This window comes from Schistocerca serialis, chromosome 8 (assembly GCF_023864345.2).
Source record: "Schistocerca serialis cubense isolate TAMUIC-IGC-003099 chromosome 8, iqSchSeri2.2, whole genome shotgun sequence".
Classification (NCBI taxonomy): Eukaryota; Metazoa; Arthropoda; class Insecta; order Orthoptera; family Acrididae; genus Schistocerca; species Schistocerca serialis.
The window spans coordinates 338377629-338405313 of NC_064645.1; the positions used below are offsets into that span (position 1 = coordinate 338377629).

Consider the following 27685-nt stretch of genomic DNA (forward strand, 5'->3'; position numbering starts at 1 on the left):
TTCCGCATAGCACTTGTTCTGTATCAGGAATACACGTTACTCACAAAATATACTCTACTAACAAAATATATCATTGAATTACTTTCTCGGTAATTTGCTGGGAAAACCTACTTGCTAGGAAAATCCACTCTGTAGGAATAAACATGGATTCAGAGCAGAACGATAGTGTGGGAGCCAACAGAAGATACAGAAACACATGTAGACGCCGTATTCCTTGACTTCCGGCAGGTGTTCGATACAGTGCCGCGGCACTGGCACGTGATGAACAAAATACGAGCGTACGGAATACGAGACCAACTGTGTGACTGGACCGAAGAGTTCCTAGCAAAGAGAACACAGCATGTCATTCTGAACGGGGAGAGGTTTTCAGACCTAGAAGTAACTTTGGGCGTACTCCATTAGACTGATACAGGACACTTACTTCTCTCAATATATATAAGTGATCTTGCAGATCACGTCAGAAGTTCAATGAGGCTATGCACGAATGATGTTGCATACAGAGAAGATGTAAAGCCAGAAAATTACACCGAAATGCAGGTAGATCTGAAGAGGTTCGACGCTTGGTGCTCGCGGTAGCAATCGACACCCAACATAAATAAATGTATTGCGTATACATAGACATTATATGATTACACAATTGCAGAAAAATCACTGGAAGCAGTTACTTCCATAAAACATCTAGGTGTAAGTGTACGGAGCGATATGAAGTGGAAAGACCACGTAAAATTAATAGTAGGTAAGGCACGTTCCACAGTGAGATTCAATGGAAAAATCTCAGGAAATGTAGACCATCAGCAACAGAGGTAGCTTATGAAACAATTCTTCGACCAATGGTTGAATACTACTAGGCAATCTGGGATCTGTACCAGACAGGACTGATAGAGGAAACAGGGAAGATACAAAGAAGAGCACCACGTTTCGTTACACCTTCATTTAGTAAGCACAAAAGCGTCACGGATATGGTCAACCAATTCCAGTGGTAGACGCAGCGCTGCAAAAGTGGCGCTCTGCATCAATGTGTAGTTTACAGTTAAAGTTTCGACAGTGTACGTGGCACGAAGAATCAAGTAATATTTAGCTTCCTCCTATGTATGTCTCGCAAAAAGTCCATGAAAAAAAACTCAAATAGTTTCGAGCCAACGCGGAGGCGCTTATCAGCGATCGTTCTTTCCGTGAAACATTCGCTACTGGAATTGGAGAAGAGGGCACTGACACTGGAACGTGAAGTACCCTCAGCCAAATACCGTGAGGTGGCTTGCGGAGTATAGCTGTAGACACATGTAGATGAAATTCTCAGTTTCAAATATTAAATTTAAAACTGGTATTTCCCACACTTTCCAGTACATTAGCGGCACCGATTATTTTTCAGGAACGACATGGACGCAGGAGATGTCGTGGCTGCTCGGCCACAACTGCGACTTCGAGACGGCGAAGAAGGTGCCCCTCGACTTCAGAATGCCACACATCGAGTGAGTATTAAAAAAAAAGTTGTTCGCAGGATATTTGTTGTATTCACCAATTATACATGCCGTCAAACATAATTTGTGGCAAGAACTAAACCCCGTGTCGTCGAAAGTAGTTACTGTTATGCATGTGCCTTGATTGCACGCAGAAACTCTACATCTCGTACCAGAGCCGAATACGGTTTGGAAAAATCTACACTTATGTGATGAATAGTAGCCGGACACCTGGCTGAAAATGACTTACAAGTTCGTGGCGCCCTCCATTGGTAATGCTGGAATTAAATATGGTGTTAGCCTACCCCTTAGCCTTGATGTCAGCTTCCACTGTCGCAGGCATACGTTCAATCTGGTGCTGGAAGGCTTCTTGGGGAATGGCAGCCCATTCTTCACTGCAGCACTGAGGAGAGGATCGATATCGGCCGGTGAGGCCTGGCACGAAGTTGGCGCTATAAAATATCCCAAAGGTGTTCTTAGGATTCAGGCCAGGACTCTGTGCAGCCCAGTCCATTACAGGGATATTATTGTCGTCCAACCACTCCACCACAAGCCGTGCATTACGAACAGGTGCTCGATTGTGTTGAAAGATGCAATTGCCATCCCCGAATTGCTCTTCGACGTGGGAAGCAAGAACGCGCTTAATACATCAATGTCGGGCTGTGCTGTGATAGTGCCACGCATAGCAACAAGAAGTGCAAGCCCCCTCCATGAGAAACACGACCACACCATAACACCACCGCCTCCGAATTTTACTGTTGGCACTACACACGCTGGCAGATGTCGTTCACCGGGCATTCACCATATCCACACCCTGCCATCGGATAGCCACTTTGTCTACCGTGATTCGTCACTCCACACAACGTTTTTACACTGTTCAATCGTCCAATGTTTACGCTTCTTACACCAAGCGAGGCGTCGTTTGGCATTTACCGGCGTGATGTGCGGCTTATGAGCATCCGATTGACCATGAAATCCAAGTTTTCTCATCGCCCGCCTACTGTCATACTACTTGCAGTCGATCCTGTTGCAGTTCGGAATTCCAGAATGATGGTCTGTGTAGATATCTGCCCGTTACACATTACGACCCTCTTTATTTGTCGGTGGTCTGTGTCAGTCAACAAACGAGGTCGACCTGTACGCTTTTGAGCTGTACGTGTCCCTTCACATTTCCACTTCACTATCACATCGGAAACAGTGGACCTAGGGATATTTAGGTGTGTGTAAATCTCGCTAAAATGTATGACATAAATGACACCCAATAACCTGACCATGTTCGAAGTCCGTGAGTCCCAAGGAGCGCTCCCTTCTGCTCTCTCACGATATCTAATGACTACTGAGGTCGCTGATACGGAGTACCTGGCAGTATATGGAAGCACAATGCACGTAATACGAAAAACGTATGTTTTTGGGGGTGTCCGGATACTTTTGATCACATAGTGTATGACAAAAATTGTGGCAAGACAGATTAGGAAACGTTTACAAATTTATTAAAGGAAGTTATACATCACGTGTCTTGAGACCGCGTGTCAGTGTGGTGCGCGGAGGTTATAATTAAACTTTCCTACTTGAGTCTGTGTAGACATGGAAACTGTTCACCGTATGGGGACCCAATTGTGTTGGAATGATGTTCAGATTCTGCGCTACAGCATTTGCCATGTTAGTAGTGTTGGTGTTAAGACTTCCCGTTAGGCGCCGCTGCTGCTACGGCGACGTACGATTGTAACACAAACATCATTGTGCAGTAAGTTGCTGACAGTCAACATGGGCCTGGACAAGGTGAGCAGGACTTTTCTGGTAAAGTTGTTTTATGGAAACAACAACAATGGTGGCACTGCTCTTCGTGAGTATCGACGCATTAAAGGAAGGAGGTTGAAAAACATGATTCCGAAGTTCGAAATAACTAGCGATTTTTGAATTTCTCCTAGGAGTGTCCGAAGGCCAATAGCGCCACAGATCGTTGAAGAAGTTACTGCTTCCATGGCTGACAATAGCACATGTGAGAATGTGTGATCTTCAAAAGGAGCACCACCTGTGTCATGACAACTGGACACTCCATCGTCCACCACTATTTAGGACAGCAGCAGATTAATCTCTATTGCGATTCCAGGCTGTCGCGGATGGAGACGGTCGTCACATTGACCAACATTGTAACTCGGAACGTAAAATGGTTCAAATGGCTCTGAGCACTATGGGACTTAACATCTGAAGTCATCAGTCCCCTAGAACTTTACTTAAATCTTACTAACCTAAGGACATCACACACATCCATGCCTGAGGCAGGATTCGAACCTGCGACCGTAGCAGTCGCGCGGTTCCGGACTACAGCGCCTAGAACCGCATTCGGAACGTAAACATGGTACGCAATTATCAGATGTTATCCTTTAATGTGGAAATTACACTGTGTTTCTTTGAATAGTTAATTCGTTATTTCTCTTCCGCGTGTCCTTACAAATGTTTCCACAAAGTTTCATTGTCGCACAATCAGTCGTTTGTCATGGTGCTCTTTCATATTGCGGAAGTTTAATTATAACTACCTTATAGGTTGTGGACAGTTGGGAATGTGGGCCTCACGGGAAGCGAGCAAGGGATAGGTCCCTGCAGTCGCGCTATCCTCAGTGCCCTCGGTGGCTCAGATGGATAGAGCCCCTGTCATGTAAGCAGGAGATCCCGTGTTCGAGTCCCGGTCGGAGCACACATTTTCAGCTGTCCCCATTGAGGTACAGTTGGCAGCTGAGGGTTTCGATTAATTACCATTTCTTTCTAGAGAGGCTGCATGGTGATCATTGGTAGCTGTTCTTTCGGAACAGTTATTATCTTCATATAGCCTGTAAATTGTTTACTTTTCCTGATCTGTCTTTGGGCACTAGACTAGTCCTGAATCTAGTGAACATTGACTAACACAACTAGCAGAATGTAACGTTGGGCTTTTCTTTTGGGTGACTGTAGATACGACCTGATGCTGTCTTCAGGCTGGGTGTTGATACTGTCGATATAACTACATGAGTGGAGCTGTGCATCTGATTATATACGCGTTTGGCTGATAGGTGTCCACCCGGGATATACGAGGGTTGGAACTTTAATAGTGGTAACTATTTATTTACAGCTCGTACAAAATAGATACGTGTTTCAAAGTTTTACTGACCTTCAGAGTAGTCACCAGCATTGTGTATAACCCGTTGCCACTATTAAAGTTCCAACCCTAGCACTTGCGTAGTGCAAAGCAGAAGCATAATAATAGACGGTGTTGTGTATACTCTCTGTTGTGTGTGACCATAACCAAATGAGCCTCTCTAGTCGCTGGCCTTGCCGTGTGGTACCGTCTCCGTGCATAGCTGTACTGTATTTTCTGACGGACGCAGCAATATTTCACGCTATTTCAAAGAAGGAAGTAACATAAAACTTTAATTGAAAATTGTCTTATTTACTCTGCTAGAGACTAAAATAGAGGTTGCTCTAAACCTTTTCAGATATGTAACTAATGCTCGGAGATGATTTTTACAGGCTTTTCGCGATCTTGGATGGGCAATGTGTGTAACGTTCGTGTTTTTAAACCATTAGTATTTCGTAAGAACTACCTGCTTTATTGGCGTTGGTGGTGGTATCTTGAAAAACTACGCACGTTCGCCTGTCTAAGACCAAGGTTTTTTTGTTTGGCCTTCAGATTTTGTACTCAATTTATCCATCTAAAATACATGGTTACATTGTATACTTAACTGTACGAAAAGAATACATAAATATATACATACAAATATAAAAACTAATGCTTCACAGTTTAGTACACAATAAATTTCTTAATAAATAGAAACATAAATAAAGTACACATTTTTGATTTATCAGTTCACTCCATGTCTGAAACTTAATTTGGAACAAAAAAAACATAAAACTGAAAACATGTAAACAATTACATGTCCAGTCGCGTTAATGTGTTGCTCGGTTGAGTGTCCATGGAGTGAAAAGTCCAATTGAGGTGGCCCTACAGATTCTCGACTGGATCTGGTGGCCAGGAGGGTGCGGTAAACGCATACTGGTTCTCTTCGAACCACCTGTCGTAGATTGCGAGCTGTGCGACATGTCCGGCAGAACATATGTAGCTAAGAGCCAAATGCTAAATTTTTAATTACATGCTTAGGCTCTTAGCCACATACATACATTTCTGTAGGATCGTGACGGCTCCTTGACATATCGTACGAGCACCTACCGGAATCAGTAATAGCGTGTTAACGGATGAGGGACGCTGTATTGCACCATGGGGTAAGTTGGAAAGTTGAGTCTGTCAGAGACCGTGTCCGGATGGCCGAAGAAGCTAAGGCAACCGCTCAAGAGTAGCGGGAAATTCGAGTTTGAATCCCGATGCGCAGACAGTTTCAACTTTCGACACTGTATTACCACAATACCCTGTGCGGCTGGAAGTCACAAAATACAACCACCACCGTGGGAGGAAGCAGAACAACAGTAAGTGTCTGCCACACGACGCTGTTCAAACTGTAGACTAACTGCCCCGCCACCTGGTTGGTCAGCAGAGCTCCCTGATAAATGTACAACTTCCTGATATGCTTCACTACACAACCAAAAGTGTGAGTTCCCTGACAGTCTTTGAACCATGGGAGTGAATCCCAACTCGCTCTTCGAAGCGTAAATTGAAAGACATTTCTAACAGATGATTTTCAGGTTGTCCCAAATTGTTAGTTTGAAAAAATGTTACAAATGGTAGAGAACGTTAAAAAGACAGGGAAGAAATGGTGCCGGTCGGAGTGGCCGTGCGGTTCTAGGCGCTGCAGTCTGGAGCCGAGCGACCGCTACGGTCGCAGGTTCGAATCCTGCCTCGGGCATGGATGTGTGTGATGTCCTTAGGTTAGTTAGGTTTAATTAGTTCTAAGTTCTAGGGGACTGATGACCTCAGAAGTTAAGTCGCATAGCGCTCAGAGCCATTTGAACCATTTGAAGAAATGGGCAAAAATAGATCTTCAGTATTTTATTGATACATCACATTAAAAAGAGTCTCAGTGGCTAAGAGCCTAAGCATGTAATCAAAAATTTAGCATTTGGCTCTTAGCTACATATTCTGTAAATCATTTTGTGGGGTAGACTTTCATTCTTTCAATTAACTAGTTCTGCTGATGCTTCATAGACTGTGTTCCATTGCATTTAATATTACGAAGGTTAACTGTTGCCGCCATATAATAGCATCAGATGCGTAATTAAATGAGCCAGCCAGGAGTTCCAAATATTGCTACGTTGCGGTTAGATAATAGTTAACTGCCAACACATAATATTTCTGGGGATCAAAGATGAGATAATGTCACCGAAAAGTACTAGGGTCACCGGAAGATTGAACAACAAATAAACATCGCAAGGCAGTAATATTCGGAATTTCGCTGAAGCCGTTTTCCTGGCAGGCTCACTGAATTACACATCTGGTGATATAATGTGGCGACATCAGGAATAATTATAAGGTCGCCCAAAGAGAATCCAACAGTTTGCAGTAGCAATGACCAAAATCAGCCGCAGTTTGAGTGTAGACAGCACGCCAACCGAAAATAGGACACAAAACGAATCACTACCTCAGACTGGAAAACTACTGTTGGACAGATGGAAGTGTAGAAATTTAACTGACGTGAATCGAACTCTCACCACAACGGATCTGAATGGCTGAATGTACCAAAAGCGATCCACGTGAGACATGTCTTCCGTCCGGCTTCCTGCAGGTCCAAAGATCTTCGCAGTCTGTATTGGCTCAACGATACTGGTTGGACTGTGGATAGCAAAGAATATAACGAGCTGGAGTAGCGTCATCTTAATGCGTTAGTCAAATGAGGCGAAAAAGGAGACCCGTTTCAGTATGTATGAAAAATGTCGAGTTGCACTGTGGTTCACAGACTATGTTAAAATGCAGGTCCTGCTCTTATCACCTGGATAAGTTGTTTCTGAGATTAGAGGAAGACAATGGCATCCTTCTTCCGACAGGACCAGGCCTAGCAAAGCGACGCAGCGTTCGACCAAACCTTTGGGTTGGCCACCGTTTTATGCTTATTTGTGAGGGTGATTCATGTGAAAATCTTAAAAGTGTAATAAAATATTAAGAGGTGTATCATCGATTTAGCAGTTGGCAGGAGGTAATATTGATTTCCAACAAACTACCAGCAGTTGGCAGCAGCTTGCTGCATCACAGCGAAAGAAACAAACGGTGCCTATACTGAGCACCTGCAGAGTGAGCTAAAAGAATGGAGAGACGATCTATCCACGAATATATGTCTATTTTCTGTATATAATGTAGCTTTCACAAGTTGTGTTCTGAGCCCAGGAGGTGCTTACGAATAACCCTGCACTTTTGACACAAGAGCAATGTGTTGTACCACAGCCAGCACACCCAACTTGTGAGTTCTAAGGAAGTGAAAAATGTCCATAGTAGAGGGGAATATAAAGGTAATCAGAAATCTTTAAAAAGGTAACACATTAATAAGTTTATTTATGTTAGGTACGCTTTATAAATGAGATGTACATAACTTTGAAGTGCTGTAGGTTCTTCTCTGGTGCTAGAGTGTATACAGCGAGAGTAAAGTACTTGACTACAACAAATAGTCTCTAATGGTCATGCACTTCAATAAGACACTGAATTAATTTTTTATATTTACTTGTTTAACCTGATCTGATTAGGATCACCAGGTTTTCGCACGTACAGTACTTTTTTTATATCGTATTTACCTCAGAAATAACAATTTGAGCATGACAAGCAATGTTAAAATACTTTTAGTGTCTATAGAGATAATGCGACTAAATAATAGTGACTATGAACTAATAAAGTTGATACTGGTGGTATTTCTACTACTGTTGCTACTGCAACTAATAATAATAACAATAATAATAATAGTAAAAATGACAATAACAATAATAATGGTAGTTCCAGCTATAAAAAGAATTTATAGGTATACAAAATAGATGTTTTCTGATGTAGAAGGCTGCAACAGATAAGAATAGTGGGAAATGAGGAAGATCTGCTTGGAGAGAATAATGTACAGGAGTAACGAATGTGTACAGGGACAATGGTAGTCATTGTTGTTGCTTCGGACTTCTGAAGCGGGAGATTTTATTCATTTCTCTAATATAGTGCTCGAGGTAATTTCATTGTCGGGTTCCTGCAACTGAGAAGGATTTCGAGAAAGTGGCTGAAGAATGGCGTGAGACAGAAAGGACTTTTAGTAAAGGTTAGTAGCGTCGTGCTGTGTCGTTGTATTGTCCTCAGTGCAGTCTTCTGTATTAATGTGTATACAGACGATCTGAACTGGGGTGAAGCTCTGAATTGCGGCTGCGTAAAAAGACGCACGGGCCAATCGGAGCCTCAAGCAGTGATGTCGTGTCAGTTCCGCGTCCTCCAGCGGCGTGTATGCGGCCCCCTCACCCCCTCCTCATCGGAGAGTGCAAGCAATGGAAGAGCGAGGCCGCCCCGATGACGCACTAGCGGGAGATTTAAAACCAGCGCAACAAGATATGTGGGCAGTGGTTAAGGTATAAGTGTCGGGTGTGTGTGCAGGCACCAGGTGATCGTGCGGTCCGAGGAGGGCGTGAACCCCCTGCAGCAGCTGCTCGACATGCCGGCGCCTCGCTACATCAAGTGCCACCTGCCCACGGAGCTGCTGCCGCAGCAGATCTGGAAGACCAAGGCCAAGGTACTGTCCTGCTCGCGTTAACAGAAATTAAATTTTGAAATGACCAACAACACTGTGCACTCGGATATAAATTTTATGTACTTTTTCACGAACACTTTTTGATTACTAATAATGTCGTCTACCTCACTCAATGTGTATTTATTTATTAAAAGTTTTAGGCTGTTCCCATCTTTAGATCAAAACATGAACACAAACAAAAGCAAAACGAAGCTAATGGAATGTAGTCGAGTTAACTCGGGTGATGCTGAGGGAATTAGATTACGGAGTGACACACTTAAAGTAGTAAATGAGTTTTGCTATTTGGGGAGCAAAGTAATTGATGATGGTCGCAGTAGAGAGGATATAAAATGTAGACTGGCAATCGCAAGGAAAGCGTTTCTGAAGAAGAAAAATTTGTTAACATCGAATATAGATTTAAGGAAGTCGTTTCTGAGAGTATTTGTATGGAGTGTAGCCTTGTATGGAAGTGAAACATGGACGATAAATTGTTCGGACAAGAAGAGAAGATTTCGAAATGTGGTGCTAAAGAAGAATGCTGAAGATTAGATGGGTAGTTCAGATAACTAATGAGGAGTTATAGAATAGAATTGGGGAGAAGAGGAGTTTGCGGCAAAACTTGACTAGAAGAAGGGATCGGTTGGTAGGATATGTTCTGAAGCATCAAGGGATCACCAATTTAGTACTGAAGGGCAGCGTGGAGGGTACAAATCGTAGAGGGAGACCGATAGATGAATACACTAAGCAGCTTCAGAAGGATGTACGTTGCAATAGGTACTGGGAGATGAAGCAGCTTGCACAGGATAGAATAGCACGGAGAGCTGCATAAAACCAGTCTCAGGACTGAAGACCACAACAACAACAACAACAACAACAGATCAAAACAAATTCGTAAAATAATCAGTTGCAATAAAACAAATGCTTATGGGGGAAATGTGAATTCGACTAACGAAAATCACAATTTTGGGAAGGGGGGGGAGGGGGGGTGGGGGTGGGAAGAGCGTCGCATGCTGGGCACGCCCTTAAACTGACACATTCAGTCAAAAAAAATATATCTGTGGACAGCACCAAGGTGTAAGTGTGTGCGTGTATACGTGTATGTATTGTTGTACTTTTTTGTTTTGGCCTTACGTACTTGAATCCAATACCTTCAATTATTTGTTAGATATGTTACAATTCCTGTCTTTCTCTACAGTTTTTAGATCCTTTAAGTACAATGGAAGATATTCCATGAAATCTTAACACACGAACTATTGTTCTCTTCCTTCTTGTTGATGTTTCTCACATGTTGCTCTCCTCACTTATTCCACGGCGAACCTCCGCATTTATTATCAGTCAAACTAATTTTCAACATCCTTCTGAATCTCCTCATGTTAAACGCTTTGTTCTGTTCTTCTCCGTTTTTCCCAGAGCCCACGATTTACTTCCAAACTATCCAGTGCTCTAAAATTACATGATCACAAATGTTTCCTAAATTTTTTTTAAACTAGTGGAGTTATTTTGGCCAGGAACGCCCTCCTTGTTTCTGCTAGTCTGCTTATTATTTCCTCCTTGCTTCGTCTGCCAAGCGTTAGAGCCATAGAAGAATTACTTCTTTTCCTTGATTTTGTGCTCACCGATTTTCATTTTAATTTCATCACTTATGTTTTTTTCTGCTGCTCATCATTACATTCGTATTTCTTCGGTTTCTTCTCAGACCACCGTGTGTGCTCATTACACTGCTCATTCAGTTTGCAATTCTTTCTCATTGTCACTGAGGATAGTAATATCATCAGCGAATCTTATCACTGAAAACCATTCACTGTGAATTTTAATCCCATTCCTCAACCTAACTTTTATTTTAGTTATTGCTTCTTCGAAGTATACATTAAAAAGTAGTAATGAAAGACTGCATCCCCGTCTTACGCCATTTTTTTATCCGAGCAATTCAGTTCGCTCTTGGCCTTCCATTCCTGTTGTTGCCTTTTGTTTCTTGTACATATTGTACACAACTCGTCTTTCAGTATAACTTACACAGATATTTGTGAGAGTTTCGAACATCTTCTAAGCCTTTTCTATTCCCAAGCACTTTTCGAGGTGGAGAAATCCTATGAAAGTTCCCTGATTATTCTTCTGTTTTGCTTCTAATATCACGCGTAACGACAAAACTGCCTTTTGGTGCCTTGACCTTCCCCAAACTGATCACCATATAACATACCCCCTAATGTCTTTTCCATTCTTCTCTATGTTATTCTTGCCAGCATCTTGGTTGCAAGAGCTGTTAAGCCGGTTGTGCAATTTGTTCTCGCACTTACCTGAACTTAGTATCTTTGCGACTGTACGAATGACACTTTCCCGAAACATTGTCTGGAAACTCATAGATTTTACAAACAAAAATGTTTGGTTGCTGATTTGTAGTAGTTGAAAAGGAATGTTGTCTGCCACTTCCGCACCATTGTTGTTGTTGTTGTTGTGGTCTTCAGTCCAAAGACTGGTTTGGTGCAGCTCTCCATGCCATCTATCCTGTGCAAGTCCTTCATTTCCGAAGAACTGCTGTAAACTACACACTTCTGAAACTGCTTATTGTATTCATCTTTTGGTTTCCCCTCTACAATTTTTACCCCCACATTTCTCTCCAATGCTAAACTGGCAATTCATTGATCTCACAGAATGTATCCTATCAACCAATCCGTTCTTTTTCTCAAGTTGGACACAAATTTCTTGTCTCCACAATTCTATTCAGTACCTCCTGATTAGCTGTCTACCTATCTAATCAAAAAATGGTTCAAATGGCTCTGAGCACTATGGGACTTAACATCTGAGGTCATCAGTCCCCTAGAACGTAGAACTACTTAAACCTAACTAACCTAAGAACACCACACACATCCACGCCCGAGGCGGGATTCGAACCTGCGACCAGAGCAGTCGCGCGGTTCCAGACTGAAGCGTCTAGAACCGATCGGCCGCAACGGCCGGCACCTATCTAATCTTCAGTATTCTTCAGTATCACAACATTTCAGAGTTTCTATTCTCTTCTTGCCTAAACTGTTTATCGCCTATGTTTCACTTCCATACGTAGCTACGCTCCAGAGAAATACGTTCAGACAACCTAAAGCTTAATTCTATATTCGATGTTAAAAAATTTCTCTTCTTCAAAAACACTTTTCTTGTCACTACCAGTCTGCATTTTACATCCTCTCTACTTCTGCCATCATCAGTTATTCTGCTGCCCAAATTGCAAAACCCATCAATTACTTTCAGTGTCTCGTTTCCTAATCTAATGTCCTCGGCATCATCTGATTTAATTCAACTACATTCCACTTTACTTGTTTCGCGTTTGTATACGTTCATCTTATGCCCTCCTCTTAAGATACTGTCCATCCCGTTTAACTGCACTTCCAAGTCCTTTGCTGACAGAATCACAGTGCCATCGGCAGACCTTTAAGTTTTATTTGTTCTGCCAGAACTTTAATTCCGACTCCATTTTTTTTGTTTCCTTTACTGCTTGTTCAATGTACGGATTGAATAACAGGGTTAGGCTACAACCTTGTCTCACTCCTTTCTCAACCACTGTTCCCCCTCTGGGCCCCCCGACTCTTATAATTGCCGCCTGGTTTCCATTCAAGTTGTAAATAGCCTTTCTCTCCCTGTATTTTACCCCTACTACCTTGAGAACTTCAAAGAGACTAGTCCACTCAACATTGTCAAAAGCTTTCTTTAAGTCTAAATATGCTATGAACGAAGTTTTGCCTTTCCTTAACCTACCTTGTAAGATAAGTCTTAGGGTAGGTATTGCCTCGCTTGTCCCTACAGTTCTCTAGAATCCAAACTGTTCTTCCCAAGCCCGGCTTCTTCCAGGTTTTCCATTATTCTGTAAAGAATTCGTGTTAGTCGCCTATTTTGCAGTATTGAATTGATAGGTAATTTTCACACTTATCGGGAACTGTTTTCTTTCGAATTGGTATTATTACTGTCTTCTTCCAGCCTGACGTTATTTCATCTGCCTCATACATCTGGCACACCATATGGAATAGTTTTATCATGGCTGGCTCTCTCAAAGCTACCAGTAGTTCTGACGGAATGTCGTCTACTTCCGGGGCCTTGTTCCGACTTACGTATTTCAGAGCTCTGTGAGGTTCTTCTCGCAGTATCGTACCTCCAATCACAGTTTCATCTACGATCTCTTCCATTTCTGTAATCTTGCCTTCAAGCTAATCTCCCTTGCAGAGATCCTCTATATAATCCTTCCACATTCCATCTTTCCTTTTTTGCTTAGTACTGGTTTTCCATGAGAGCTCTTGATATTTATACAACCGCTTCTCTTTTCTCCAAAGGCCACTTCATTTTTCCTGTAGGCGATATCTACCTTTCTCTTAGTGAAATATGTTTCTAATTCCTTACATTTTCCCCCCCTAGACATTCCTTTTCAGCCATTTGGTGGCAAATCTTCCAAAGCTCTGTTAAACCCTGACTCTAATATTCGATCGCCTATGTGTTCCACATCGACTCCCATTTCTTCTTCACGCACGCCATTTATTGTAATTCTACTTCATTGAACCACATTTTATGTACTGCAATTAAGCACAACAATTTTATTTTGTTCCGTTCCATTCTGGTCCAGTACCCATTATAAAAAACTGACAGGACTTACTAATTGAGCTGTAGCAGTTTCTAATTAACTTCTAGATAATGTGCACAAGTCAAGGCCTGCAATGGTGGGCAACTCTCAGTTCATCGGATGCTGAACTTCAGTAACACTACAGATTTCCGGAATTACACTACTGGCCATTAAAATTGCTACACCCAGAAGAAATGCAGATGATAAACGGGCATTCATTGGACAAATATATTATACTAGAACTGGCATGTGATTACATTTTCACGCAATTTGGGTGCATAGATCCTGAGAAATCAATACCCAGAACAACCACCTCTGGCCGTAATAACGGCCTTGATACGCCTGGGTATGTAGTCAAACAGAGATTTGATGGCGTGTAGAGATACAGCTGCCCATGCAGCTTCAACACGGTACCACAGTTCATCAAGAGTAGTGACTAGCGTATTGTGACGAGCCAGTTGCTCGGCCACCATTGACCAGACGTGTTCAGTTGGTGAGAGATCTGGAGAATGTGCTGGCCAGGGCAGCAGTCGAACAGTTTCTGTATCCAGAAAGGCCCGTACAGGACCTGCAACATGCGGTCGTGCATTATCCTGCTAAAATGTAGGGTTTCGCAAGGATGGAACGAAGGATACAGCCACGGGTCGTAACACATCTGAAATGTAACGTCCACTGTTCAAAGTGCCGTCAATGCGAACAAGACGTGACCGAGACGTGTAACCAATGGCACCCTATACCATCATGCCGGGTGATACACCAGTATGGCGATGACGAATACACGCTTCCAATGTGCGTTCACCACGATGTCGCCAAACACGGATGCGACCATCATGATGCTGTAAACAGAACCTGGATTCATCCAAAAAAATGACGTTTTGCCATTCGTACACCTCCTGTCTGCGATGCAGTGTCAAGGGTAACCGCAGCCATGGTCTCCGAGCTGATAGTGCATGCTGCTGCAAACGTCGTCGAACTGTTCGTGCAGATGGTTGTTGTCTTGCAAACGTCCTCATCTGTTGACTCAGGGATCGAGACGTGGCTGTACGATTCCTTACAGCCATGCGGATAAGATGCCTGACATCTCGACTGCTAGTGATACGAGGCCGTTGGGATCCAGCACGGCATTCCGTATTACCCTCCTGAACCCACCGATTCCATATTCTGCTAACAGTCATTGGATATCGACCAACGAGAGCAGCAATGTCGCGATACGATAAACCGCAATCGCGATAGGTTACAATCCGACCATTATCAAAGTCGGAAACGTGATGGTACGCATTTCCCTCTCTTACAAGAGGCATCACAACAACGTTTCACCAGGCAACGCCGGTCAACTGCTGTTTGTGTATGAGAAATCGGTTAGAAACTTTCCTCATGTCAACACCTTGTAGGTGTCGATACCGGCGCCAGCCTTGTGTGAATGCTCTGTAAAGCTAATCATTTGCCTATCACAGCATCTCCTTCCTGTCGGTTAAATATCGCGTCTGTAGCACGTCATCTTCGTGGTGTAGCAATTTTAATGGCCAGCAGAGTATGTGACATTGATTACCAAGATAAAGTGCATAAAGCGTCAGCACTTCAATTAGAAATAGACAGAAAAATCAACAAAGAAAAATAAAAAGAGTATTAAAAGTTTTTATTTTACGGAATAATTTTTAAGCAGTAGTTTTTCCTTCATATGTGAATGGAGCGAATAACAATCAGATGTGACTGTTAATGCTTACATTCGCGAAATAAAATTTTATCAGACTCTAGCTTCACGTATTACTCGTATAAGTAAATAAAACAGCATGTATTACAGAATATGAGTATGCATTGTTCAACAGGGTCGCTGCATTTCAATAGTATCCCAAGCCCAGACCCTGCGTGACGTTAACGCGACCCTGGTTATCCTACCAGCAACTGGTGGAAACATATTTTCTTCCGACTCCGTAGAAATCTCTATACCCACACTTCACGTATCACTCCACCGGAGAAGGACTAAAGTAGTCAAATCTGGGAAGCTCGGTTCCCTGAAACTTGCGTTGAGAATGTTTTGGACGCGAGTTGCAAAATGTGCTAACGTATCAAAACCATATTTCTTCACAAACGTTAGCTGACAAACTTCCAAGAAGCAAACTAGAAAGCCATATACGAGGGCTACTTTGCTTTTCAACCCCTGATCGGTTGGGAAATGGAAACCACTGTGGAAATTTGACATATTTTATTTGCAACATTTAGCTGCAGTTACTAGCTACTTTTCTATATAATTGCCGCTCCGACTTAGAGATTTTTCGTAGCGTGGTACCAAGTTTCCAATATCCTCGTCAAAGAAGGTGGCCGCCTATGCTATCCGCCAGTACCTACGCTGGTCTGCAGCTCGTTTCCGGTGCCAAAATGCTGTCATAGCCTGCGGTTCAAGTGAACACAGAGATGAAAATCAGAGGGAGTCTAACCCGGTCTGTATGGATGGCGATCAAACACTTCCCACCGAAAATGCTGAAGGCGTGTCCTTGTTGTATCAGCAGTTTGCGGCTGATCGTTATGATGAAGAAGGACACACATGGCACTTACGTTGTGTGGGCTACGTGAAATCAGGCTGAACATTTCAGCGTGCACTTCACTCGTGGCGGTCAACACTTCTGATCTAGGCATATTTATGTGCTCACTGTGTCGTCAGACCTGGAAAGCGCGAAGTGACGCGATTCACGGGTATATTAGATACACTGCACAACACATTTGCGCAAAGCTTCATCGGATTTCACTGATAGGAGGTTAAGAAAAAGCCCCACGTACCAAATCTAGTTATTAAAGTATCTTCATTTGTGTTAGAATGATAACTGATCATCGAATCGGTGAAGCAGCTTGTAATCAGAGGACATTAGTTGATTCTGTCATATGATAACTTTGTTTCCATCACATTCACGTCAAAATGAATGGAATGCATGTTCACTATGTCAGATTCGTCAATGACACAGCAATAGAGGCAGAGCCAGAGAAGGAATTACATAAAAAGGTTAGGGTCTTAAATCAAGAGATAATAAAACTACAATTCAAAGTAAATACCAACAAGACAAAATTCAGGGTTGTAGACAGGAAAGGTGATGGAAGTAAGACTGAAATAAGAGCACGCAGTGAGCAGCTCGAGAAGGTAACCGAATTTCACCGTCTCACTATCATTATGGAGGAATCTCAAGGCGATCAATGGAAGAGCAATATTGACTAAGGGTGTCATCCAAAATAAGAAGAACCTTCTGCTCAAGAAGAATATCGATTTCCACGTTAAGAGAATATATGTGAAGGTCTTTGTATGGAGTGTCCTGACATACGGATGTGAAACTCTGTGTTAGCAAAGCAGGAGAAAGCTACAGGAATGTGGATCCGCGGGAGAACTGGAATGACGGAAAAATGAGTTAGGTGGTTCTGCTAGAAACAGCAGAGGAGAAAGGACTACTGAAAGCTGTAGACTAATGCAAAGCAAAATTCGTTCGACACTTAATTAGACATAACAAACCTTTACGATCTGTTTGCTAAGTCACGATAGTATGGAAGAAAATCAGGGGACGGACTAGAACATTCTATTTAAATTTTGTGATGAGTGAGTTGGGATGTTCATACTCAGGATGTTTGTTTCAACTTGAGAGAACTGAATATCTAGAAAATGACGCATCGTACGAAAAAAAATATTCTAGGTGAAAATATTAGTAAAGGGGACATCTGACTGTGAAACAATTGGCCACCTTCTAACCACCCCTCCTGCGTGGACGGGGTCAACTCTGTATTTTCAAATGGGATCCCCACCCCAACACCCACTCCCATTTTTATTGCATAATAGGATTCCACGCCAAGAAATCCGTACAGTTTAGTCATACCATTCTTTTTCCATTCGTGGTAGATAGCACTGTAATCGACAGATCTCAAGTGCGTCTGCTTTTGCAATTAATAACCGACTCATTTGATTCTACATTTAATTTACTATGTAAATCTAGACATTTGAGACCTATCGGTTGATATTTGTGTTCAAAATTCACTTTAGTGTTGCAAATTTGACTGTAGAGTATAATACGATTACTCGTTATAGTGTCTGTTTAGAAACTACGTTTAGCGTTCTCCAGAAGCATCTACGGTCGTATAGTTTTCTGTTTCCACTGAGATGCTTGATTTCGGTGAATCCCCTTGCCTCTCGCCATTGGGGTGCCTGATTATGCTAAGTATCAAAGGCACGTGAGCTGTCACTACCACTTAAGGGACGTTATACCTTATTACAACGGTTGTTGTTTGTATTTCGCCGTTAGCCGTGCAGCGGCCAGTGCGAGAGTTACGGCGGTTTGGGTGGAAACACACACCGAAATCAATCACCGTGATGATGGGATCTGAGGACGGACATCGAAATCAAGTACACCGATTGTCTATGGACTTTGACAATCAATCACATAAAAATTAAACTAAACTCCATCCTAACATGAAGACCCAAAGGTACCTGCCGGCCGCCGTGTCATCCTCAGCCCACAGGCGTCACTGGATGCTGATATGGAGCGGCATGTGGTCAGCACGCCGTTCTCCCGGCCGTTGTCAGTTTTTGTGAACGGAATAAGTCTCATGGGGAAGAGAAAACTACGTTACCATACAAGTTGATGATTTGCCAGAAATATCAATATTTGTAATGCAGAAACATGTTTGTAACACTCAAGTAACGTCTGAATATCAGTATCAACCGTTAGGTTACAAAATTAGAATCATATGCGTTAACTCTTAATTGCAAAAACAGGCTCACTAAAGAGTAAATTGTAAGAAAAAGGTTGAGTAATACATACTACTTTTGTGTTACCGTGTTAGGATTCACTGTAATTACTAAACACCTCAAGAATAAGCCACTTTCATAAAGAAAGGTGTTTCCATCGTTGGCCTGTATGATGTGTCACGTGTATGCGCTGTCTACAGATCATCTACGTGGCGCGCGACCCTAAGGACGTGGCCGTGTCCTACTACCACTACATGAGGACGTGCTACGGATACTCCGGCTCCATAGACGACTTCCTGGAGGCCTTCCTCGACGAATCCCGTAAGTAGAGCGCCAGCAATCAGTATAGCGCCGGTACGGCTCCGCCTCGTTTTCCATCGGTGAATGCATCGACTTTATCGCCCCAAAGCATGGGAATTATTTTTTGTTGGAAAACAAAAACATGTTATAATTTTTAACTGATAACTTTAGTTCAGACCTATAAAAATTCTACAAGATTGTTATCAGTATTTAATAAGGAAGGGGGGCGTGTGACACTCATCGTTTGTAGCGTCATGCAGTAGAGGGCTGAAAGAAACTGTATATTCTGCGTAAGACAGATTTATGTCAGTATCAGTAAGTACATCTTTGCCTAATCCGTGGATGTAAGTATTTAGTAAACCACTTTTATGGTAGCCAAAGTATCAAAGTTTAAACATCAGAACTGGGATTAAATCGTCATAAAAACTAAATAATTGTTGTTTCGTATGCAACGGAATATTTTATTTAATGCACCACATTTTCCTCAAGTGGATGCAACATCGATTGTGCTGCCTTGCTTTTGCAAATTCCTTCTTATTTTATCTATCTCTCTGAAGAGGAGATCTGTGCGATTATAGTGTTTATTGTTTAGAACACTCATCGAATTCTTTGTCGAAACTTCCGTTAGTCCTGCAGATTTTTCACGAGTTTTGTACTTAAAAATGTATGTCAGATCACTTGAAACCATCTGTTATCATTTTCCTCTATGTCATTTTCATTGTGCCATCAAAAGGCCACGTCCGTGTACTGACCAGTGCTGTTTCTTTCCTCCAACAGAAATACGACACTCGTTGATTTCATGGTCCATTCTATCTGTCTTGCCCATGTTTTCATTAGGCATAAATATTGAAGGGATAACGGTAGAAAGATGTAACGTTCAATTTAGTAAGCCTTAGTCTGACAGTATTGTCTGATTCGCGCTGATAACTAGTAATTCGACATCTATTGTCAGTAAGAACTGTTTTGGCTACGTATTATTTTGTCTTGTTGTGTTTATGTTCTTGTCTTTCAGTCCAGCGAAACATATAGCATGTAAGATATCAAAATAAATTCTTGTGTGTTAGCATGTTTTTTTTCTATCGATTCCTTCAGTTACTGCTTGTTAGGAGCGTTTGTCGTTTTCATCCCAGTGAATCTAAATCCATAAGGACCACATTACCGTCCATAAATTTTTCTGTTAAAATAGCATCTTGTTTTTTTTTTTTGAGTTTCTTCAAAATTTCAACGCTCATTAGCTTCATTACCTCATGAAATTGAAATCTTTTGGAATTCAGTGGTTCCTTATTGTTCCAGTTCCCGAATACCTACATTCTTTGAACCCTCGAAAAGATTCTAGCTAGTGAATAAATCGTCTGTAACTATATGGCAATGTTATTTTATCACTTGCCAGTTCACCTACAAAAGAAATCGCAAGAACCGTTGCTTTGCCATCGCTAGCGTGTTTTTCCCCTTGAGTAGCCTTTAAATTCACCAAATATCTATTGTCACTGTTTAGGCACGACACCTCATATCCAAGCCTGGTTGGCTTTCCACGTATGAACAGCATCCATGGACGTGTGCCGAAATATTTCACCACGGACTCGCCATAGTCAAGGAATTCATATGCGTTTAAATAAGTTTCTGTTTCTAACATAAACTGCTTGCGTAGGTGTTGAACTGAATATCCACCATGGATTCTTCATAGTAAAGGAATTCACATGTAATTCATTAAATTTGAGTTTTCAATAACGAAATGAACAAAAATGAAAACTATAGAGAGTCACAAAAACCAGCTTCAACCAATGAGGCTGGCATTTACTACTCACACATTTTACACGCTCATTGAGATATGTGAAATTCTTACTTAACTTACCGGTAATGAGAGTTCACTGGAAATATTACGAGATTTTGAAACACCGCCTGAAATTGTAAGCAGATCTTCCAGGGGAAAGTATCGCACCGAACCGAACAAGCAGAACGTGCTGCTACAATCAACTATAGTATTTCCAGAAACATTGACGGGAATGGTTTTTCTAGTCATATAATGTTTGCTGTGACGCATTCGTCACGCCAATCCCTGGTGAATTATTCTTGCTCTCTTCACATCATACATTTGTCTAAAAATTAGCGCCAAACTTTCGTCGTGAAACGCACTAGAAACACACAAGCACCCGTACAAGCAATGACTGTTTTTGTTCCAACTTGTAATACAACTGTTTACTATGGAAACTGAAACACCTCACACAAAATTCATTTCAGAGGGAGAATAGTGACATTAATAACTTTCATAAAATGAGAAAAACTGCAACGTGATTGTTTCCCTTTTCTTAAAAAAAAAAAAAACCAAGCCGAGGTCGCTCATGGGTTCTTGAAATAACTCTGCAGAGGTGGTGCAGTGATATGGCGATGGACTTGTATTACGTAAGAGCGAGGTTCAAATCACCACACGGACATCCAGACTTAGAATTCTCGTGTTTATACCAATTCTCTTAAGATGAATGCCATGATCTTTGCTTTGAAACGTTCGATTCCACTCAAAAAAATTCTAGTTTTCTTTACTTACTTTCGTTTGGTATATTTACCGCGCAGTCAGCAGTTACATCTTATGGCTAAAAAAAAGCACACAGTAGCTAAAAACAGTTGATAATAAAACGTATGGCAACTGGCAAAAAATACCATTCTTTTAACACTACTTGAGTTTACCGTCAGTGCTCGGCAGAATATGACACTGTTAAATAGGATACACTTCCTGATGTTCAGCTAAATTCTGTTTATTTGGTCAGGAACTAGCTTCCGGCGTCTTACTCTATCTTTAGATGACAACTGAATGTCGCAAAAACAGAAAACGTGCATTGCTACTTAGACAGATTTTTTGCACGAAGATACAAAAGGTACCAAAATGAAGACCTGTGGAGTGTTGACACAGGAAAGTGTTACGTTTTTTAATCATGCAGAAATAATTACATTACCTGAGGAAGCAAACAAAGTTTTTTATGAGGAGGCACGTTTAACAACTATTGAACAATTTCAATCTAGTATTTGTAACGACGGCTTAATTTAACACAGGGCAAAAAGTAAACTGTGTTTGGTCATTGAATAGTAAGTTGGCAATCGGTGTCATACGTTTTATTGATTTCCAGTTTTTACAGTAGGGTCATCTTTCTGCTTTTCCTAACAGAAAATATAGAAAGATGACACATTGTCTTCTTTTCTAAACAGAGTGTAAAGAATAATGACCCTACTGGGTATACCGGAAATCAAGAAACATATGACAGAGAATTCCACCTTAGTATTAAATGCCGAAACTTAATTTTCTGTTTCTCCTCTGTTAAATTAAGTTTTAGTTGCAAATACTAGATTCAGATTGCAAATTCAGTATTACTTCTCATCAGCTGTTAAATGTGTCTCCACATAAAAAACTTTGTTTTCTTTCTTAGCTAGTGTAACTTTTTCTACAAGACAAAAAAGTAACACTTTCATCTGAAAACACGTTATATATCATCGTGTTTGTGTCTTCTGTGTAAATAATATCTCTGTAAGTCGTACGTTATTTTTATCTGGGTGATACTTTGTCAGATGAAGATGGCCTAATAAGTCGGACGGCGATTCACGACTAAATAAACATAATTTTTCAGACTATTACCAAGTGTTTCCAATGTAATATTATCATTCTTTTAGATTATTGAGGGGAAAAGACTTAGAAAATCTAAATGTTGTTGCCATCGAACCATCGTTATCCCGAATACAAACGAGTCCAGTTTCTTTATTAGATCACTATCCTCACTCTGTGTGTATGCAGCTGGATTCGTTTCTCCATCAAGACCCTTAGTTTTCAAATTAGGTACGTAATATTTGTAATGTCCTCCCAGCGGCTTAGACATTGGATTGGTATTCAGGTGCTCTGTCCAGCTGGCCTGATTTAGAGTCCCTGTCCGCTAGCTAGTATACGTGATGTGAATACCGCAGTATTTCCCTGTCCGAGTCATCCATGTCCAGCAGTCCATAAGAACTGTGATTTCGACGAATTATTGATCTGTAAATTTCCTACCTTACTTGATCAGGGCCTCTAACTTCAACTGTTCTCTTGAATGATAAAGCTGGCGTACTTCGATACCTAATAAAATTGCAAAAACGGAATAAAAAATTTGAAAAATTGGAGTTCGCAGTTCAGGAGAATGTTCATCACTATGCTCTCGTCACGTTCTAACTGTCGTGGGACTAGACATCTCAGGGAAGAGCACTCTTGACCAAAAGAAGAAGAGAGTTTGCTGAAAAACAGTGAGCTCATAATATAGTTCCTTTTTTGGCAACATGGTAAAAGTAATGATATGTTGCAGATATCATATCGGGGGGACTTCATATCTTTATCAAACAAACATAAAAAAACTTAGCTTCGCTTTATGACAAGCGTTCTAATGTTTCAGTTCCGTACGGCCCATACTGGGCGCACGTCCTGGGCTACTGGAAGCTTCGGGATCAGCCGAACGTCCTCTTCACCACTTATGAAGAAATGAAGAGGGTAAGTACAATTTTTTGTATCCATGATGGAAGAGAGGTCGTGGTTGTTAAACTCAGTGTTAAAATCTAGACTCAATCTCCCTTCATAAAGCAAAAGCACTTGGAGTAACTCGTTTCGAGGATGCAAGTCCTCATACTCAGAATTACTCTAAAATAAATATATAAAAGCAAGAAAAACAGATATAGCAGTATTAAGAATTCGTGGTCGCTTTGTTTGTAACTGTGTCTTCACATAATGTGCTTCAACGTCATTCGTCGATTCGATGAATGTCACGGCAACAACTATTCGCGTGCACGGTCCATGTTCCTAGGAAACAAAAGCCTATATACAAACATGTATGTACCATGACTGAGCACTTTGTGTGCATAATCAAGACATTAGAGACCATGGAGGTAAATAAGGGGATTATCATGACGTCACACACTTGCAGCCAGCCTTCGCCGTGTTAGTAGCTCCAAACATTAGCTTCTGTGGACCTGTTCTGATAAGAAAAAGTACCAGATTGTGTCATTTACAGGTGCACTAGTTGTTCTGATTATAGTTTACAGTGTTGAGGAATCACTGGGTCGTTCAAGTGATATTTACTTTTACATACTCTCTAAGACAAAAAAAAAGGGAATTATCCGAAGGGGTGGGAGATCGGTAGATTATGGTTCCAGAAAAACTGGGTGATTTATTCAAGAGAAAGAGGTTCACAAACTGAGCAAATCAGTAAAGCGTCGGTCCACCTCAGCCCCTTGTACAAGCAGTCATTCTGATTGGCATTGATTGACAGAGTCCTCCTGAGGGATATCGTGCCGGAGTCTGTCCGGTTGGAGCGACAGATTATCAAAATCCCAAGATAGTTGGAGGGCCCTGGCCATAATGCTCCAATCGTTCTCAATTGGGGAGGGATTTGGCGACCTTGCTGGCCAACGTAGGATTTGGTAGTTAAGAATAAAAGCAGTAGAACCTCTCGCCGTGTGTGCGAAGGGTAGTATCTTACTGAATGTAAGCCCAGGATGGCTGCTCATGAAGTGCAGCAAAACGAGGCGTAGAATGTCGTCGACGGACAGCAGTGCTGCAAGAGTGATGTGGATGACAAGGGGTCCGGCTATGAGGTGAAATGGCACCTCAGACTCATCACTCTAGGTTTTTGCGCCTTATGGCTGGTGATATTGAGGTTGGTATCCCATCACTGTCCAGTTAATAAGATTCCTGACCCCGCACTTTTTCTAATCACCCACGATGCGGCGTCTGTGTCACGACCCCGTGATGTGTTACGACTTTCAAACTACATACAAGAATGACATTGTAAAATAAGTGTGTATTCTACCATACATAGTACAGAACATTTTTTATATATGTGAAACTTTTATGTAGTCTTGCGTCTAATGGTAAAGGCAGTTCAGTATTGACGAAGAATCTCAAAATACATGGAATCAGCACCATTCCTTCCCTAATGATGTACAGTGATATCACCTGATTTTTCTCACGGAATGTTACTTTGTGCCATCCAGTTAACGCTTTCACTATTTTCGGAGACGTCAGAGGTCACTGGCTTCATGTCGTTATAACACTGAACTGAACTTCCTGCATCTTTGTAATCTCTCAAGGGTAATTCGTTTCAAAATACAATCCCCACCTATTATTAAATTATATTTATTATCAGTTTCTCTATATTGTGGCGTCTTTCTTATGATTACTAAAACTTCCCTGAATTTTGGGTTTCTTAATTATGAATATTTTAAACATTTTTATTTGATGTTTTCTTGTCTGTCCGTCTATTCGCCGCAAAATTTGGAATTTAATTTAAACTAAACCTAGAGACCTGAAACTTTAAACTTCGCTCAGAACTGGATGACAATTTAGTATTATCTCGCTTTCTTGTCAATCTAATCGATAGGGGAGGGTGTGAGAGTGAAAATTTTCAGAAATTTGTGGTAAGCTTCTAAGGGAACAAACTGCTGAGGTCATCAGTCCCTAGACTTACACACTACTTAATGTAACTTAAACAAACTGACGCTAAGGACAACACAAACATCTATGCCCGAGAGAGGACTCGAACGTCCGACAGGGGGAGGCCATGTGAACTATGACAAGGCGCCTCAGACTGTGTGACTACCCAGTGTGGCGAAAGTTAAAGTGTTTGGTAACACCTGACATGTAGGTTACCCTGCGTGACCAAGTACTATTGGGCTGCGTCTCAGGAGGTGTATGTAAGTATAACATGGCTGAGAGAGAGATGGAAGTGATGGGTAGTGAGAGGGAGGAGAGTGAGAGGACAGAGACAAGAGGAGAAGGAGACGAAAAGATGAAGTTGGAAGAGGAGATTGATAGAGAAGATTGGAGGAGGAGAAGGAGAAGTGGTAGTAAGAGATGTACAGAGAGAGGGAGGATAAACAGATAGCCACAGAGAAGTGAGAGGGGGAGATGGACAGAGATGGCCAAGGACGAGACGGACAGAGGGGGGAGGAGGAGAGATGTAGGTAGAGGGAGGAGGAGGAAGTAGACAGAGAATTAGGGAAGACGATGGACAATTAGAGGGGAAGGAGGAGATGGACAGACAGAGGAGGGAGAGGAAGATGTGAACAAGGGCAAAGACACTGATATAAAGATAGTATTCACATAAAAGTCTTATATGAAATTATATAAAATTAATTTTGCATTCTATATCTTACTACTAGGTAGGTACCAGGTGGTTTCAGTGAAAGTACAGCTACTCTCAGAAGTCCAGAGTGGGTTTTAATGCCAGTGAAACTTGGTAGATATTGTGATGTGATAATGCGAAATCGATATACGCTGGAAAAATGTTAGTTCCAAGTATGGCCACCAGGGTCCAACTGGTGCTCTCACGGCAAGAAAGACGTACAGAAATGTTTCCTTACGTAACAGATTAGGAACGGTATGTGGGTAACAATGGTCAAACAGGTGATTTTGTTATTAACTGTCACCTACAAGATTTGTGTTATATGGTCACCAGGGACATCGACGAGATGCTGTACAGCTCCAGAAATTTGAACTGAATTCTTTCCAGGGTAAATCGGTTTGGCATTAACCCAATAGAATATGTGCCAAGTTTCGATATCATACAATAATTATACCCTACAGTGGATCTCCGTGACTAGCTGCACTTTAGTTAATAGCGAACTAGTATAATGCTGTTCTATTTTAAATATGATCAAGTGGAAAGACTCTAACATAAACCTGAAATTTAGCACATCTCTCTGTTATAATCTCATAAAAATGTTTAAAATCGATTGACAAGTTTCACATGCACGACTAAAAAGCAAAAAATAATTATTTAAATAAAAATAAATTCTATAATATAGCATATTTTAAATCAGACTGGAAAATATAAAATAGTTTCTCCTAGCCTTTTTTTTTAAATATAAAATAATTTCCCCTAGATCCATACAGATTGATACCCACATAGAGATAGTTCTGAAAATCTGTCATTGTGAACTTTAATAGTTATAAAAATATTTGTAAGGTTTATGACAAAAAACGTTTAGTACATGCAGAAAATAATAAATGCATGAATAGTTGACTTACGTATCTATCGCATGCATCCTACGTTTATCGCTATAAATCTTACAAGTATTTTCATAGTTATTGCCGGCCGGTGTGGCCGAACGGTTCTAAGCGCTTCAGTCCGGAACCGCGTGACCGCTACGGTCGCATGTTCGAATCCTTCCTCGGGCATGGATGTGTGTGATGTTTTTAGGTTAGTTAGGTTTAAGTCGTTCTAAGTGTAGGGGACTGATGACCTCAGATGTTAAGTCGCATAGTGCTTAGAGCCATTTGAACCATTTTTTAATGATATACTTGCCTGCGCTGAAGGCAACTTCACCCACTGCAGTACCTTTTAATAGAAATGATCCATAAGGAACGTGGCGCTTCTGATGGAAACGTGACAGTGGACGGTAACTGAGACATCCCCCCTCCACCTCAAGCGAATCGTGGACCCGAGCCTGGAAACAAGTGACGAAGTAAGCACCTGTCTGAATTGCCTTGCAGGACCTCCCGGCAGCAGTACGGCGGTGCGCGCGCTTCATGTCTACGGACGTAAGCGAGGATCTGCTGCAGAAGCTGGTGGACCACCTGAGCTTCGACAACATGAAGACGAACCCCGCCGTGAACAAGGAGGGCTACGTGGCCGCCGTGCGCAAGGGCATGGGCCTCGACCCGAACGCGGCCGACCTGCCCAAGTTCATGCGGCGCGGCCAGCCGGGCGGCTGGAGGAACGAGTTCCCTCCAGGATTCGCCGAGCGCTTCGACAAGTGGATCCAGGAGAAGACCAGCGGCACCGGCTACACCGTCGGCATCTCCGGGGGGCACGCCTAGGAAGCTGTCAGACGGACACACACACAAAGACACACACATCTCAATCGCTGGCGCGGTAGAACACGACCAGGAAAACACGAAGCTATCTGGGCCCTGTGGGTCCATCACTGAATGTCGCTACAG

General features: G+C 41.8%; 1 protein-coding gene across 1 annotated transcript; it reads left to right on the top strand.

The window, feature by feature from the left end:
* Positions 1–1435: 1435 nt before the first annotated feature.
* On the top strand, positions 1436–27685 carry LOC126416786 (luciferin sulfotransferase-like). The gene is made up of 5 exons (XM_050084651.1): positions 1436–1469; positions 8989–9124; positions 18639–18759; positions 23142–23236; positions 27236–27685. The coding sequence occupies exons 1-5, from the start codon at positions 1456–1458 to the stop codon at positions 27560–27562; spliced, it is 693 nt and encodes a 230-aa protein (XP_049940608.1). The 5' UTR covers positions 1436–1455; the 3' UTR covers positions 27563–27685.